This window comes from Papio anubis, chromosome 10, assembly GCF_008728515.1.
Source record: "Papio anubis isolate 15944 chromosome 10, Panubis1.0, whole genome shotgun sequence".
NCBI classification, from domain to species: domain Eukaryota; kingdom Metazoa; phylum Chordata; class Mammalia; order Primates; family Cercopithecidae; genus Papio; species Papio anubis.
The window spans coordinates 59,809,905-59,825,929 of NC_044985.1; the positions used below are offsets into that span (position 1 = coordinate 59,809,905).

Here is a 16,025-nt window from a genome sequence, read left to right on the forward strand (position 1 = left end):
GGAAAGTGACCCAGGCACTGGGAGGGAGGCCCTCGGGGAGCCCGAGAGGCTAAGAGGGCTTGGAGAGAGGCCTTTCCTTCTGTTGGAGACAGGCGGCAGGAGGGTGCCTCAGAAACTGGGCAGGTTTTTAGAGCCGCGGGTAGGGGAACAAGGCCCCCGTGTCGCGTGATTCAAGAGGCGAAGGAAGCACTGGAGCCGGGACCCACGGCCAGACAAAGGGCGACTGCAATGCTTCCCCGCCTCTGGCAACCCCCTGGGTCCCTCTGGCTCCGCTGTCAGGGAGCCAGTGTCAGGGGCGGCCTTGTCGCCAAGATCTCCGACTTTCGGAGGCGCTCGGCTGCGTCTGAAAGCGCGCTGTGACCGCGCGGGCTGGCGACCCCAGGGCGGCCGCACCGCCCTTCACTGTTGATCTTGACCGTGCGGCTGCACCTCGATAGGCATGGAGCGCGCTCGCCATCTCCTGGGCGTTGGGCGGCATTGGCAGAGCTCGCTATTAGCTCCTCAGCCAAATCCTTTCCCATTCTCTAAATCACAAGCCAAGCCGCCTCCCGCCACTACTTTCCACCCCGACCCTCCCTCGATCCGGGTCCACAGCTCGCATAAGACTTTGTCTGCCAGACCTCGAAAGTCATAAACCCGGGGAATGAAGTGGGAAGACTGGGCAAGGAGCAATGGAGGGAACCCTAGTTGTTCCTGTCTTTCCAGTTTTTCACTTAGTTCTTTTATGCCTTTAGTCCTGAGGCACAAACAGCTGTTGTAGGGTTGCCTAAAGGTCCGAGGGAGACACCCCTCGGCTTGGAAATAACGAGGAATCGTCCTGCACTGAAACATGAGGAGCAGAGACTGCAGGGACCCCTGGAGCTGGAGCTTTCGGGAGTAACGAAGCTGCAGCTCCTCGAAAATAGGATGGGTTCCCCAAAATAAGAGCTCTTAGGGATCTGAGGTTTGTGTTCCCTTAAGTGTCTAGGAACTGGGGTTGCAGGTTGTGCTTGCCCCCACCTCCCAAGAGAGGACGCGAGAGAGTGAGTCTGTGTGCCTGAGCTCCTAAGGAAACCCTCTGGCAGAGCCAAAGGAGCCTCAGACGTCCCCACCCCCACGTCCTCACTCCCTCTCCCCGCCCCCCACCCCTCACCAGAGCAGGAGGAAGAGGCCGATTGCGTTCCCCAGAGCCACCCAATTGGTCGCCATAACTCACACAATAAAGTCGCAGCGCGGTGGTCAGTCTTGCCCTCCGGCGGCGCCTGTGTGGTCTCAGTGCGGGAGCCCGCGATCTAACCAATTCCAGCTTGGCTCGCAGACCGAGGGTCCTGCTGCAGGCTGAGACTGGCGCCGGTCACGGGGTCTCCAAGGGTCTTGGGATCGGAGGCAGGAGGGGGAGGACCCCTAGTCCGCTGACCGGACTAGGCAAGAGGGCCAGTGGCGGGGTCTGAGCACACCGCTCCCAGCTAAGAACTGCTGCCCTTCCCACTTCGATGTTTGTCAGACCTGTGAACTCCCTATCCCCGGCACCCCTGGGGGCGCTGAGGCGAGGAACTCTGCTAGCCAGCTGCCTCCGAACGCCCGCTCTTCCCCGGCCAGGTGACTCTGGCTCTTCTGCCTTTCCACACCCAGTCAGGGGAGTTCGTCCTGCTTTGCCCTCCACTTGGTGGATGGGGACACCACGGAGTTCTGGTTTGCAGTGTGTAGTCCCGGAGAGGACTCCTGACGATGAAAGGAATGTAGCCATTGGCCACGATTGGTGGATCAAACTGATGGGTTCCCTGGCGGACATTCTCCATGGACCTGTATGGCAACTTCCCTAGGATCAGAGTTCTTAGCCATGGGGACACAAACCAGGAGTAGTGCGGCCTCCTTCCTGGATCCCAAACTTGGGTAGTTTGTGATGCCCTTTTTGTGTCTGCGGCCTGGGACTGAGGGCTCAAGCAGTGAATGGGTCTTTGCTGCCAGATCTCCAGGCAGAGGTCTCTGGAGAAAGCCTTACTGTGGGAGTGATTGGGGTAAGAGTGACATTGCTTAGGCCAAGGGACAGAGCTCCTGGTGCCGCCGGACCGCGCCCTCTCCGGACAAGTCGAGAGGCGCCGGTTAATGAAAAATGCCTCCCCTGGAACTTAAAGCCGGTAGAAGCAAGCCGGGCCCAGAAAGCCTGCGGAAAACGGATCGCAAAGCCAATCACAGCCAAGAAGAGTCCCAAGGGACACTTGGGCAGAAGCACCCTCTTGCCCGATGTCCCCAGCTGCCGAAGCCGGGCTTGGAAACCCTCAGAGAGTTAGTCTTCGCTCAACTTGATTTGGCTCTTCTGGGAGCCTAGTCTTTCGCCATCGAACATTGCGGGTGTTATCATAATACTCTGAAGGGGGGGAAAACGGGTCGGGGGGATGTAGGCGGTGCTGAAATGACCGGCTTTGAAGAACCTGCAGGCAAAGTTTCGTCCAATCGTCTGAGCCTGTCCTCTTATTCCCGGTTGTAACTAAATACTGTTGCGAGCGCAGCCGAAGCCCTTTGTTGGAGATGTGTGAGCGCAGTCTCTACAGAGCGGGCTATGTGGGCTCGCTTCTGAATTTGCAGTCGCCAGACTCTTTCTACTTCTCCAACCTGCGGCCGAATGGCGGCCAGTTGGCCGCGCTTCCCCCTATCTCCTACCCGCGCGGCGCGCTGCCCTGGGCCGCCACGCCAGCCTCCTGCGCCCCCGCGCAGCCTGCGGGCGCCACTGCCTTCGGCGGCTTCTCGCAGCCCTACCTAGCTGGCTCCGGGCCTCTCGGCCTGCAGCCCACAACAGCCAAGGACGGACCCGAAGAGCAGGCTAAGTTCTATGCGCCCGAAGCGGCCTCTGGGCCTGAGGAGCGCGGTCGTACCCGGCCTTCCTTCGCCCCCGAGTCTAGCCTGGCCCCTGCAGTGGCTGCTCTCAAAGCGGCCAAGTATGACTACGCGGGCGTGGGTCGTGCCACGCCGGGCTCCGCGACCCTGCTCCAGGGGGCTCCCTGCGCCCCCGGCTTCAAGGACGACACCAAGGGCTCGCTCAACTTGAACATGACAGTGCAGGCGGCGGGCGTTGCCTCCTGCCTGCGACCTTCACTGCCCGACGGTAAACGGTGCCCATGCTCCCCGGGCCGATTTGGGCCGGGACGGGAGGTGGGGTTCCAGGGAGAGTGTAAGGGGAGGTGAACCGCCTGGGGGCGGGCAGTAGACAGAGAACGGGCTGGGCTGACGTGGGTTGGGGCTGTGTTGCAGGCCTGCCGTGGGGGGCGGCCCCGGGGAGGGCTCGCAAGAAGCGGAAACCCTACACGAAGCAGCAGATTGCGGAGTTGGAGAACGAATTCCTCGTCAACGAATTCATCAACCGGCAGAAACGCAAGGAATTGTCCAATAGGCTGAACCTCAGCGATCAGCAGGTCAAAATCTGGTTCCAGAACAGGCGTATGAAGAAGAAGCGCGTGGTGCTGAGGGAGCAGGCGCTGGCGCTCTACTAGCCGTGCGCGTGGCCAGGGCCTGGCTGGGTCTGCCCTTTTGGACAGAGGCCTTGTTTGGGGAGGGGAATCTGGGGCCAAGGCTAAGGCTTTTCCTTCGGTTCCTTCTCTGCTAGTCCCAGAAGCCACCAAGAGATTTAGAGACCAGGCCAGCTGGGCCTCCTTGCTTTCCTCAGTCCCTGAGAAGCCCGTGAGAAACGTGCGGCAGTACAGTGCAACTCTGGCTGGCCTTAAGGCTTCCACGTGGGGGCACTGAGGCCACCTCTCCTTGCTCCTGGCTGGGGCATTTTCACCCACCGCTCATTCTTGCTCCCTGGTACCTGGATTTTTCTGTTTCCACCCAATTCGTTCTACCTTTCCCCCTCTCTCCAGCCCCTTCAGCCTATAGCAGTTGCCTAGTTAGGGCTCAGAGTGGAAGGCCTCCTGAGGGAATGGAAAGGACGGTGGGTACAATTAGGTCTCTGCAGCAGAAGCCCTTTGTGGCAAGGCCAGTATCTTCACTCTGGAGAAAGGAAAGGGCACCATCTACCCTCCACCCTCCTGTCTGTCCTGGCTGATTTGAGAGGACAAAAGCCACACTAGATCTTCAGACTTTGGGAGGAAAAGGGAGAGAAGAGGAGGGGCTGGGTATTGGGGTAAACTTGGAGATATCTCGAAATGAGAAATGTGAAATAGGCTGGCCCCTCCAGCTGGGTAGAATAGAGTGGAACCTTCATTTCCTGAGATTGGATGAGAGAGACTGGGGCTCCAGACAAAGTGCCATCTCCAGACAAGACTGGCAAATATTGCCCTACTCCCACCTTCTCATACATGCCTAGGCCAGGCCCATGAACCCTGTAACTGGATACCCAGAGCCAACCTCTGGGGAAAGGAGCTGCTGGTCTGCTTGGAAGCTCTGTTGCACAGGGAGGAGGGAAAGATATCCAAGGGGAGGAGAAGGGAGTGAACAAGAGGAGGAGGGGTGCTACACTCCAGCTGTAAATATGGCTTTCCAGTTGAGGTGAGTAAAGGTGTCGGGGCATCTTTCTTTCTTGAATTACCTTAATGGACTCCCAAAAGGATAAGCAAAAGATCCTTCTCAAGAGTCAAGGGTTGGGGAAGGAAATCTCTTAGATTCTCCACCCAGCTAGCTGCTCTTGACAAAGCAAAGAGGACCAGAAGTTCCTCTCACCGTCTCCACCATCTGCCAACTCTACCAGAGGCCCAGCTACTGTGCCCCTTCTGAGGCATGTCTGGCCTGTCCCAGTGGAGACTTCAAGGCCCTGGACCCTGCCAGGCTTGCCTCAAGGAGGCAGGGGTTCCCAAATGCCAGGTGGAGTTGTTCTGGGTGTATTGGAGTGTCCCACCTTAATCTCAGTGAACAAAGCCTCCCTCTGGCCAGCTCATTCCACTATCCCTGCCTCTTTTCCCTCTCCTTCTGACATACAGCACTCCTCCTTCGCACCTCCTAGCATGATGCACAACAACCCAAGGATTCAGGATGCCTTCCCAAAGTCCAGTGATTTCTTTTCAGGGGAGGACCTGGCCCTAAACCTGGAGTGGGCACCTCACAGAGAGCCCTGAGCCTTAGCCCAACTGACTTCAGTTATGTTTAGACTAATTTCATTTTCTAGGCTATCTAATAGTTATCATGCATGTTTTGTTTTGATTTTGTCGAAAACAGTAGCTTGTATATATCAGACACAATATATACAAATGTTTTGAGTGAAAATAAATATTCAGGTCTGAGCCAAGCTGTCAAGGGGCTGAAGTCAATTTTTCAAAATGTTTTGGATTACCCCTTAATGTTTTTCAGGCCACCAAATTCGTTTTTCTTTTCTGACTGTTGTTTCACCGCGGGTGTTGACTGTTCGTTAAATGAGAAAATGGCTTCCGAGGCGGTCAGGAAATGGTGTGTAAAAGCTTCGAACCAAATATGTTTGGAATATCCAAAAGGGAAGGACCATGGCAAATGTGAGTGTGTCTCACACATTAAGGGGACTCTCAGCTTGTTGCAAGCTGGAACTTCTGCACTTAGCCTAAATTCTCAAACTTTAAAGCTTGCTGTTATTCAGGGTCTGTAAAGATTTGAGGTTCCTCAAATTTCAAAACAAAACGTCTGTCTCCACGGAGTTTTGGTCCGGCTTCTCTGGAACCGGCTAGGTCCTGCTAAATCCTTGATACCAGCAGGTTTACCAGGAGCCCAGCAGACTCCCTTGGGAAATGGGGCCTCAAAACTCCCTAGTCCATCTGAACCTCTAGCTCAGTCCAGGAAAGTCAGGGCCTGCTTGCTACTCATCTTCTTGCAAACACCAGCTCCTAGCTGGTGGAGGTATAAACTAGCTTCTAGCTAGAGGAAGAATTAGCAAAACTACTAAATCGCTAATACTAAATATCCAACATTTCAACTCCCCTTCCCAGAAGCAAATTTTTTATTATTCTTTATAATTAAATTTTTAATTGTTCTTTAATTGTATATACACACACAACTATATATACATATATGTATATATATTCAATAGGAGAGAAAGAAGCAAGAGCTGCCAAGGCCCTGTGGCTCAAAAGGATTCCCCACCTGGCTGGACACATAGAGGCTATGGTACCCAGAGCAGGATCTCCAAGTCTGACTCTGCATTCAGAGGTTTGCCTGCTCAAAAACAACTGAACAAAGGCAGAAGCCGCACTGAGCCCTCCGAAGGCTGAGGAAAGGAGGAGGAAAGCATACGTACTCAGATCCAGGCCTTAAGACAGACAACACAGAGGCCGTTTCTTTCCAAAATATATCATTAAATCATCGTGTTCTTTTCCTTTAGCCTGGGATGAGTGGGGGGAGGGGATATTCATGGAGATCACTCCTCACAGAAAATTAAATTATTCTAAATATAAAAGCGTATCTCTTGGTTCAGCAGTTTTTTCCAAATCTATCCCGTTTGCTATCTGACACAAATACAAAGACTCTGGTGTCTCCTTCCATAGCCTGGGTTCCCGCAGAGATTTGGAACCACTAAGAAATTTGTAAGAAAAAAAAAAATGCTGAAGAGAAAGGACGCTAAAATCTGAGTGCTCAACATTTCCTTCAGAAAGACAAATGCGTCCTCTGAAATGCTACAGTCCAAGCGGGCCTCTTGACTAAGAAAACGGTTTTAAAAAGAGAAAAAAAACAGCTTCGTCTGTCATTCAATCAGTTGCGAACTCAGAGGGCGGCGGGGGACGGGGGACGCTTTTAAGGCCTGGGGGTTCTCCCCCAGGGAGGCGGGCTGGAGAGGCTTCCGGGATGCCGGCGGGTGGAAGAGAAATCCGGAATCGTTGTAAATATTCATGTGGGGGGGGATGCCCCTTTACCCGCCTCTCCCAGCTGCATTCCCCCCTCAGTGATAGTGGGGGAGGGCAAGGCGACTGCCCCACTGTCCTTAGACAAAGGTGATCTCCTCATATTTTTGTTCTCCCGTCGCTTGACTTAAGGAGTCCATTCCGAAGACTCTGCAGGGAAGGAACTGGCTCTGGGTGTTTTCCCTGCGTTTCTCTTCTTTCGTTTCTTAAAAGAGCATAAATAATTAAAGTTTGGCAGGGAGGAAAAGCTTTCTTGCAGAACTGTAGTGGCAATAAATGAAATGACTCAGAATCCCTTCCCCAGTCAGCTTTTACGAGAGCTGCCAGACAGTGTCTGTTCACGTTCTCCAGATACCAGGAGCGCCCTGACAAAGTTAAGGTCAAGTTAGTGTCTTATCTTGGGTGGCTCAAAATCACCGCATCGCGTCCCGTCGCTGTGCGGAAAGCTCTTCCTCGCAGAGCTGCTGGCTGCGCCCCGAAGGCCTGGTGCGCTCCCTGCGTTTCGGGTGGGGCCGCGCAGGCAAGGACAAGGCCACAGAGCCGGGGTCTTCACGGTAGGTTCTCGAGCGGGACGCGCGGGTCCGGAGGCTGCGGTTTTCCCTGGGTTTGGGGAATGGGGGCAGGAACTAGGAGGGAGTTGGGGCCAAAGAGCCAAGCGGGCTGGGACTGGAATGAAAGCGCTCTGGGTTTTGGAGTGGGTCGGGGGGCAAGGGTCCGCGCTAAGGAGCCGAAAGGGACCGGCCGCCCCCTTCCCCTGTGCACCGGCGCGCCACTGCAGTTGGCTCACCCTCCCCCGCCAAATCGCTGCTCCCGCCGGAGCTGCCGTCGCCATGTCGTTGAACTTGAATGGTTCGTCCTCCCCATTTCCCTCTTTGGCGGTCAGCAGGCTCCACACTGGGGGCGCCGGGCTGCCTGCGCCCCACCCCGTGCTGCCAGCAGAGAGAAGGTGCGAGAATTTTTGCGAACCCCCAGACACATAAAGACCCGGATTGAAGTCATCGCCGCTGCCCTGGGTCCTGAGCTACCGCAGGGCCAGTGTGCAGCGTCCGGGGAGCCATTTTAGGAGAGAGATCCAGGGGCGTCGACCACGAGTCCTAAAGGGAGAGGCTTGGGCCTGGGATGGAGATGGGGAAGCAGATACGTGTGCTGGGGGTCTGGGTTGAGAAGAATATCAGCTGGAATCTGGGCAGGGGTGCCAGTTGTGGGGAAGGAGCACACAAGATGGGCAGTTCTAGTTGGGGGAGGCTCGGTGCCCTCCAGTCGCCACAGACCTATTTGCGCAGTGTTGGGGGAGGGAAGCAGACATGGGAAGGGGCGGAGGAAGGAGAGAGGAAGGGAGAAAGGGAGGGAGGAGAAAAAGAGGAAGGGGGGGACATCAACCAGAAAATAGATATTAGCTCAGACCACCCGCCTTTTCTCTGTCTGTCCGCACGGTGGGCAGAGCGCACAGCACCGGCACTGCAGCAGCCCGGGCCAGGGAGGGAACCAGCATCACAGCCAGCGCCGCCTGCCCTGGGTATAGGACTGAGGCCCAGGCCCCAGCACTGGGATTGCCTGGGCAGAGGAATCTTGGGGAAAGGGGCAGCCCCATGCCCTCGGTTCTGGGATTTGGGTTTGGGAAGGGACGGTTTACCTTTGAAAAGCGTCTTCTCTCTCGGAGGTGGGAGCCCAGGCCTCGCCTGGACCCATGGGCTAGGAGAGGGTCGCGGCAGGCTGGGAGGAGAGTGAGGCCTCAGGGGAGTGGATAGGGTGCCCCGCGAAGAGTCTGCCTCAGAGCCAGGTGACACAGAGGGGCTTCAGTAGGAAGTCAGGCGCCGCTGAGAGCCCTCAGAGAGACAACCTATTTTGGGGGAGGGACTGAAGTGACCATGCCAGCCCAAGGGTGCCAGAAGAGCCTCGGGGAAACGAAACGTGGATGCGCAGGCCTTGGCGGGGCTCCGAAGCAGTGAAGGGTCTGGGTGTAAGGCGGACACCCAGGCCAGGCCTGAAAGCAGAGGGGTGAGGAGGACGAAGGTGCGAGTGTGAGGGGGTTGTCTCTTGTGGGGAGCCAGCGGGAAGCCAGGCACCCTGAGAGTAGGACTCCAGATCCTTTTGTTCACCAGACTCCCCAGATTCTAGGGAGGCCAGGGGCCACGGGCTGAGCTCGCTCCTGGCCTTAGTGCTAAAGGGGAAGGCAGAGAGGCAACAGGGAGAGAGACAGAGACAGTGACACACAGCTTAGGGGAAAGGAGGGGAGAGGATGAGAGGGCAGAGAGAGACAGGAAAAAGGAGACGGGAAAGCAAGAGGAAGGAAGAAGGAAAGCGGAAAAGAAGGGGAAGGAGAGAAGTGAAGACATGAGAGAGAAGGGAGAAGACTGAAGAGAGACCAAGCAAGGAGAAAGAGAGACAACAGAGAGGGAAACCAGAGAAGAGGGAAGAGAGCCGGGTGGGCACGAAGGCCCCGGCCTAGGTGAGTGCCTAGGCGGTGAGTGGCCTGGGTTTTTCCGAGGTCAGCCCTCGCACCCCTGGGGGCAGAACCGGAAAGAGCCAAGTCACTCCGCGCTGAACGCGCTGGGCAGAGAAATATGTAAATCAGGGCTCCCTGCGCCCTAGAGAGTGGCGAAATTACGCCCGCCCGGTGAACAAGAAGCAACAAGCTCCCAGGCGGGTGAGCTGCAGAGGGTGGCAGAGTCGCGGGGGAGGGAGCGGCTGCAGTAAGGGGGGTGGGGTTCGGAACCTCACACCCTCACACCTAGTTTCTAGCTTCTAGGGAGCCTGGAGCCGGGGCTCCCCCCCCCCTCCGCTCGCTGCTTCTCTCCCTTCCCCCTTCCTCCCCCTCTTCCCCCTCCTTCCTCCTCCCCACCGGCCTCGGTCCGCGTACTTAAAGCGGCGCGGGAGGGCGGACGCGGGCGGGCGGCCCGTTCGGGCGGTGGCAGATGCGCCCAGCGGTGGCAGCGGCCAGCGGCGCGCAGGTGACCGGCCTGAGGCACAGCCTGGTCAGGGAGCGCCCTGGGAGAGCTGGCGGGAGAGGGCAGCCGATCCGCCCCCAGCGTCTCGGCGCCAGGAGCCGTCCCAGGGCGTGTTGGCGAGCGTTGATATAGATATAAGGACATTTCTCTTCATGGCGTCACGTGACATAATTACCACCAGAATCAATCAAGATGAATTGCACGTCAGCGCCCGGTGGGGATTTTTGCTTAGTTGATCCTGGCCCAAGCCTCTTGTGCAATCGATGGCTCAGGTTGGCTGCGCGGGGAGCGGCCAGGGGCTCGCTGGCGCGCACGCCGCTGAGCCATGAACGACTTTGACGAGTGCGGCCCGAGCGCAGCCAGCATGTACCTGCCGGGCTGCGCCTACTATGTGGCCCCGTCTGACTTCGCTAGCAAGCCGTCGTTCCTTTCCCAACCGTCGTCCTGCCAGATGACTTTCCCCTACTCTTCCAACCTGGCTCCGCACGTCCAGTCCGTGCGCGAAGTGGCCTTCCGCGACTACGGCCTGGAGCGCGCCAAGTGGCCGTACCGCGGCGGCGGTGGCGCGTGGCGGCTACGCTCGCTACTGCGCGGCAGGGGCGGCAGCAGCCGCGGCGGCCGCGGCGGCCGAGGCGGCGGCGACCCGAGCGCGAGCTGCTCCCGCCCGCGGGCCGCCGGCCGGACGTGCTCTTCAAGGCGCCTGAGCCGGTGTGCGCTGCGCCGGGGCCGCCGCACGGCCCCGCGGGCGCCGCCTCCAACTTCTACAGCGCGGTGGGCCGCAATGGCATCCTGCCACAGGGCTTCGACCAGTTCTACGAGGCGGCGCCCGGGCCCCCGTTCGCCGGGCCGCAGCCCCCGCCGCCTCCGGCGCCGCCACAGCCCGAGGGTGCAGCGGACAAGGGCGACCCCAAGACCGGGGCTGGTGGCAGCGGGGGCAGTCCCTGCGCCAAGGCGACCACTGGCTCAGAGCCCAAGGGGGCAGCGGAAGGCAGCGGTGGCGACGGCGAGGGTCCCCCGGCGGAGGCGGGGGCCGAGAAGAGCGGCGGCGCAGGTAGGCACCGGGTGCTGGGAGAGCGGTGGGCCCGGGGGCCGCGGGGGCGGGGGGGCGGCGGGGGCCTCCCTCTGCTTGCGCCGTTTTATGTGCTACTTTATAAGCATTCGAAGAGGTTTATACATCCTATAAGATTTCCCGGGCCGTTGTAAAGCGTGTTTATGGTAGGAAACCAATTTAGGTGGGCTTAAGGTAGACTTGGAGGAGGACATTAATCGCTGTAGAGAGCCTTTTCCCAGTTTTGGGCAAGGGGGTGCTAGAGACCATGGAGGGAGGGAGGGAGATTTCAAGCCAGTGTGAGTGCGTACACCCGAGCCTCCTGCTTTTAAGGGAGAGAGGCGGGGGGTGGGAAGGGGGGGGAGTTTGATCCTTGCACTGGACTTTATCCAAGCCGCTAGCTGACGCGCGCCGCTGGAGTCAAGCAGATGCCCCGGCGGGCCCGCTCTTGTCTCTCTTCCCTCAGGTTCCACTTTAGAGCCTGCCTGGCCCTCTGCTTCCCCACCTCCGTGCCAGGCTGTGTGTGTGTGTGTGTGTGTGTGTGTGTGTGTGTGTGTGTCCGGGCGTGAACACATGTCCACGCCCGCACTCTCTCCTGTGCCCGCCCATATATCATCCCCCACGACGCAGGCAGGGCCTTTCAGCCGCGGCAGAGAACGTCCCCAACGGGGCCAGGGTCTGGCCCTCGCTCAGTGGCCCGGGCGGGCGGATGGGGGCTGGCAGACAGCGGCCTCTCTCACCCCTTGGTCTCTTTGCCTTGCAGTGGCCCCCCAGCGGTCCCGGAAAAAGCGCTGTCCCTATACCAAGTACCAGATCCGCGAACTGGAACGCGAGTTTTTCTTTAACGTGTACATAAACAAAGAGAAAAGACTTCAACTCTCTCGGATGCTCAACCTCACTGACCGGCAAGTCAAAATCTGGTTCCAGAATCGCAGGATGAAAGAAAAGAAACTGAACAGAGACCGTCTGCAGTATTTCACTGGAAACCCCTTATTTTGAGAGCTCCAGGAAGCGCCCCCTCCCCAGCCCCACTCACCCACCCTCCTTCCCACCAGCCTGCCCTCCGCAGGCCCAATGTCCTTGGGTTTAATGACGTCTCTTCTCTGTGGAACTTCACGATTCCTTCCCACGGTCAACTCGGGACCTCCCAGCGACCACTGCAGCCTGCGGACGAGGCCGGAACTTGGCCGAGCGGATCCTAATAAGGGGAAAATGGTAAATGCAAACGTCCCTTTACAATTTTACCGCCAATGTGCTGTCGTTCCCCCTCCCCCTCTCCGAGTCCTCGTGGGGACGCGGCGGGGTCTGTAGGAAGTTAGGCCGGGTTGGGTGTGCTAGAAGGCGCTGGTGTTTTGCTCTGAGTTTTAAGAGATCCCTTCCTTCCTCTTCGGTGAATGCAGATTATTTAAACTTTGGGAAATGTACCTTTAGTCTGTCATATCAAGGCATGAGTCACTGTCTTTTTTTTTTTTTTTTGTGCGAATAAATGGTTTCTAGTAAAATGGAGGTTACAGCTTCAATACACTGTATGAATTCTCCTCTTCGAGGTTTAGTGCCTCATTAGGATATTTTAGTGGCCAGAACCCATGCAACTGAAAATCGAATGAAATACTTTTTAGTCCCACTAAAATAGTAGTCATTCCCTCCCACCACCTCTAGGTTACTGGTTTTAAAAATCATGTTAGTGATGAATTTCTGAATCGACGATGTGACCAAGAAATGCTGGCGCTGCCTTCTCCAGACAGTAAGGCTGGGGCAGCAGAAACCTAAGAAGCAAACTCCCACCCCTACCCCTAGTCTAATGTACTTGGGATTTCTGAAAAGACAACAACCATTTTTAAAAACTGGTTAGAAAATCCAAATGATCTCTTACAAGCTAACAAGGAGCCACAGTCCCTTAAAAGAAGAAACCAAAATTAGAACCTTTCATTGAAGGGAGAAGTTTTCAAAAAGGAAGTCATCAGTAGGTGAAGAGGGCTGCTGGTATCATCAGTGGTCCTGAAGCAGGGAAGGTAAACCCTCCCCGCCCCCACTGAAATAGGGCCAGGAGCTGCAGACCCTCTCGTGGCATTTATCGCTTCAAGTTAAAGAATGTGGTGAGGGCTGTACTGCACTTTATGTTGCAGGGCCAGGCAGGCTGTTTACAAAACCTTGAACTGTCTAGACAACACCATAAAAGCCAAAGTTCTAAACAGCTTAATTGGGTTATATTATACACCTTCTGGTGGACCCAAAAGAGATTTCCGCAATGTGCAATAAACTGGAGGAGTGAGAAAAGCTTCTCTCTCTCTGAAAAGAGTGAAGTGAATCTTATGACTCTTAACCTCTCCTAAGCCCAAAGACAAAATATAAATCTGTAAATGCACAGTATCCCATGCATCTTCCAAGGAGTCATGCATTTCAAAATGCAATTTTAAAAATTGCTAAGCCTTATTTGGGAAGGAAAAAATAAGTGCATAAATGTATGCCTTTGAACTTCCGAAATGTCAAGGTCATCACCTTTAACCTTTCTGAATAATTAGGCGCCTTAAGGTTCTTCTTGATTTTCAGCTGCCACCCACTCTCACACATACATGCTCACACATAGCCAGAGCCACACACACACTTATGACCACACAAAATCATACCAGGAGCTCACCATAAATCTAAGAAAATTCCTAATTTCAGGATCAATAACCTTAATTTCCCTGCAAACGTTTGTGTAATGCAATAGCAGTCACCTTCTTTTTAAAAATACTGATTAGATTAAAATGCCTGCTAGCTGCTTTCACTACAGCTAGGAAAGGCTGAGAATTTTGGCGGGGGGTCTTAAATAGTGATCCCCTTTGCTTTAATGAAGAACTGCAGTTTTAAAATCAAGCATTTGAAAGAGGGAGTTCTGTGCACCCTACACCTTCATTAAATTTGAAAGCAACTTGCCACCCTGTGAAATAAATTATTGCACTTTCTATAATAAGGAACAAAAGGAAATATAATTATATTGCTTTTAAAAGCATCCTTTGGTGAAAGATGCAATGAAAACAAAGCCTACAATCGAAAAATTTCGTTAAGAAGGGGATTCCTTTGTTTGGGATTCTAGATATCGGTTAAAATGTCAGTGCCACAATAGTATGATCGTTACATGAGCTTAAAACTGTTTTTTTGTTTCTTTCTGTTTCCATCTATTTTTTAAAAACTTCATCTAAACACAGCAAGCTTGTGTGCCCACCACCCAAGGCAAGCCGAACCCGAGATACCATTTCCCGTTTGCAGGGGCCTGGAGATCCACACGAGGGCGCGCTCACGTTCCAGAAACCGCGTTTGACCAAGAGGCCGCGGTACCTTATCTGTCCAATACTGGATTCTAATAGGCGACCTCAACCCCTTACAAACAGGCGGCAGCTAAGGTGTTTGCTAGTTTATTTGTTCTAAGCAGCCATGAGGTGTGAGAAGCTGTATAGAGACAGAAAACGGAGCAACTAGATTCAAGAAACAGATAACCTAATCTTTGTCTTTTTAAAGATAAAGCTATTGCAAAAGAATAGCTTGGTATAACTTGATGGTGTGGAGGAGAGTTTTCAAAGATAAATGTATGCATTTTGAAATACACCATAGCCACTGCTAGTTAATTAAATTAGGGAAAATCAATTTTCTTGGTTTCAGTGTGGTGAGCCTTGTCTAGGGTTGGACACCCCCCACTTACATCCCCCTACCCCCGCCCCCCGCAAAAACAAAAATACAAAAAACAAACAAACAAAAAAAACCAAAAAAACCTTCGTCGGTTTTGCTCCCTCTCAGACCGCCTGGAATGATTAAAAGGCTTTTGTTTATAACAGATCAGGGCGCGGCCAACTTAACCAAATGTTAGAAAAAAATAAGACGAATAGGGGACTGGGAGAATCGTTCTGGTTTAGGGAGCCCGGGGCCGTGCCTGGCGTGCGCGGCTACCAGTGGCGACCGGGTGGCGCCGGCAGGACTGTGAGTTGGTGTGCTCAGGCCAGGCTGGGCTGATGCGGCCACGGGAGGCAGCAGGCACTGGGGGAAACGTTTATACTTCAAGGCGTTGTGGAACGGGGAATGTATTTGAAGCAAACGGGCTTTGCGTTTGACAGAACACGCCACCCTTCCAAACTGCACGCCGGTCTTGAGCAGAGTTGAATTTTGACTCTCAAAAGCAGTGCATTCGTTGTGTGCCCTCCCTCCTCCAGCAAAGCCCCTGACCTTGGAGAGGGCCTGTGTCCCCGTCCGGAGTTCACAAGAGAGGAGACAGGGCTGCCGGACATTGGCCTCTCTAAGGGAGGATGACTGCCCCCTTTCCCTCTCCGAAGTTCATTGTGAAGAGCCTGCAACCCCCAGAATTAGCGCCAGCCTTGTTGACCCTCCAAGCCCTGGACCAAAGGCCCTAGGGCCTGCCGCTCGCCCGTCTCCCGGAGCTGGCCTCAGCTTTGGTGGGGAGGCTGGGGCGCCAGTGAGCCCCCCGGCGAGGCTTCAACGAGTGGTGTGGGTGTTCCCCGCGGGCAACCTTGGCTCCACTAGTCTGACCGCCGGTCCAGCTTGGCCATAGTGAGGCAACCTTTCCCGAGGCTGAACGGGGTCCTCGGTCTACGTGGAGTGAGAACTGCCCTCCCTAAATGTCGTTGTGTTCCTCCCAAGGCGGCCCCAGCGGCTGCACATCTGGCTGTGCGGGGGCCCCTTGTACTTGGCTGGCAGCCGCCTGCGAAACACCGCTTCTCAGCGGTCTGCAGTTCCTTTCCTCCCTGCGCCCAAGATGGGCCTGACAAGGGCCGGGAATCAGACCAGGACCTCTGGGGGCTGAAGATCTCTCCCCACCCCCATCTTTCAGAGTGTGTGGGGCTTGCGGAGAGTGGCCTTGGATCCTGAGGCGCCAAGGTCTCAGACTCTGAAGTGGAAGGGAAATGCGCGAAGTAGGAGTCTTTTGTGTCTGTGAAGAAAGAGGCTCTCCGGCCGCCGGCCCTTGTTGCACGTCTCGATAGACCCCTTATTGCATTGGTGGTAGACTCCTCATTTGCCCACTAGATTTCCTTTCACCTTGGCTTGGAGGTGCACAGTGCAACCCGGAGCAGAGCCCTGGGAAGACAGCTTTTCATTGACTCCATCCGCTCTGTCCCCAAAGAGTGACACAGCCTAGAGGTGGCTCGGGACCCTAATCGGGGTGACCCTAAGAGCTCACAGGTCCACTCAGGCCCAGGGCTTCAACTCTTCTTCCAGGAGACAAGAGTGCAGATGCAAGTCACTTTTTGATTACAAATGCTAATT

The 16,025-nt window shown here is 55.4% G+C and overlaps 2 protein-coding genes across 2 annotated transcripts; both read left to right on the forward strand.

Moving 5' to 3' along the window:
- The first annotated feature begins 1,194 nt into the window (after positions 1 to 1,194).
- On the forward strand, positions 1,195 to 6,245 carry HOXD12 (homeobox D12). The gene is made up of 2 exons (XM_031651375.1): positions 1,195 to 3,082; positions 3,229 to 6,245. Exons 1-2 carry the CDS (start codon positions 2,509 to 2,511, stop codon positions 3,465 to 3,467), a joined length of 813 nt encoding a protein of 270 aa, XP_031507235.1. The 5' UTR covers positions 1,195 to 2,508; the 3' UTR covers positions 3,468 to 6,245.
- A 3,498-nt stretch (positions 6,246 to 9,743) lies between these two features.
- HOXD11 (homeobox D11) lies at positions 9,744 to 13,700 on the forward strand. Its single transcript, XM_021923736.2, is given in 4 exon segments — positions 9,744 to 10,288; positions 10,290 to 10,365; positions 10,367 to 10,772; positions 11,533 to 13,700. Coding segments are annotated over 4 exon segments (960 nt in total). The 5' UTR covers positions 9,744 to 10,046; the 3' UTR covers positions 11,769 to 13,700.
- Positions 13,701 to 16,025: the final 2,325 nt, after the last annotated feature.

What these genes read in the sequence shown, in the direction of transcription:
- HOXD12 (XM_031651375.1), top strand. Translation starts at nt 2,509, where the DNA reads ATGTGTGAGCGCAGTCTCTACAGAGCGGGCTATGTGGGCTCGCTTCTG. An exon ending in GCGACCTTCACTGCCCGACG is followed by an intron (nt 3,083 to 3,228) that starts GTAAACGGTGCC and finishes GCTGTGTTGCAG; the next exon opens with GCCTGCCGTGGGGGGCGGCC.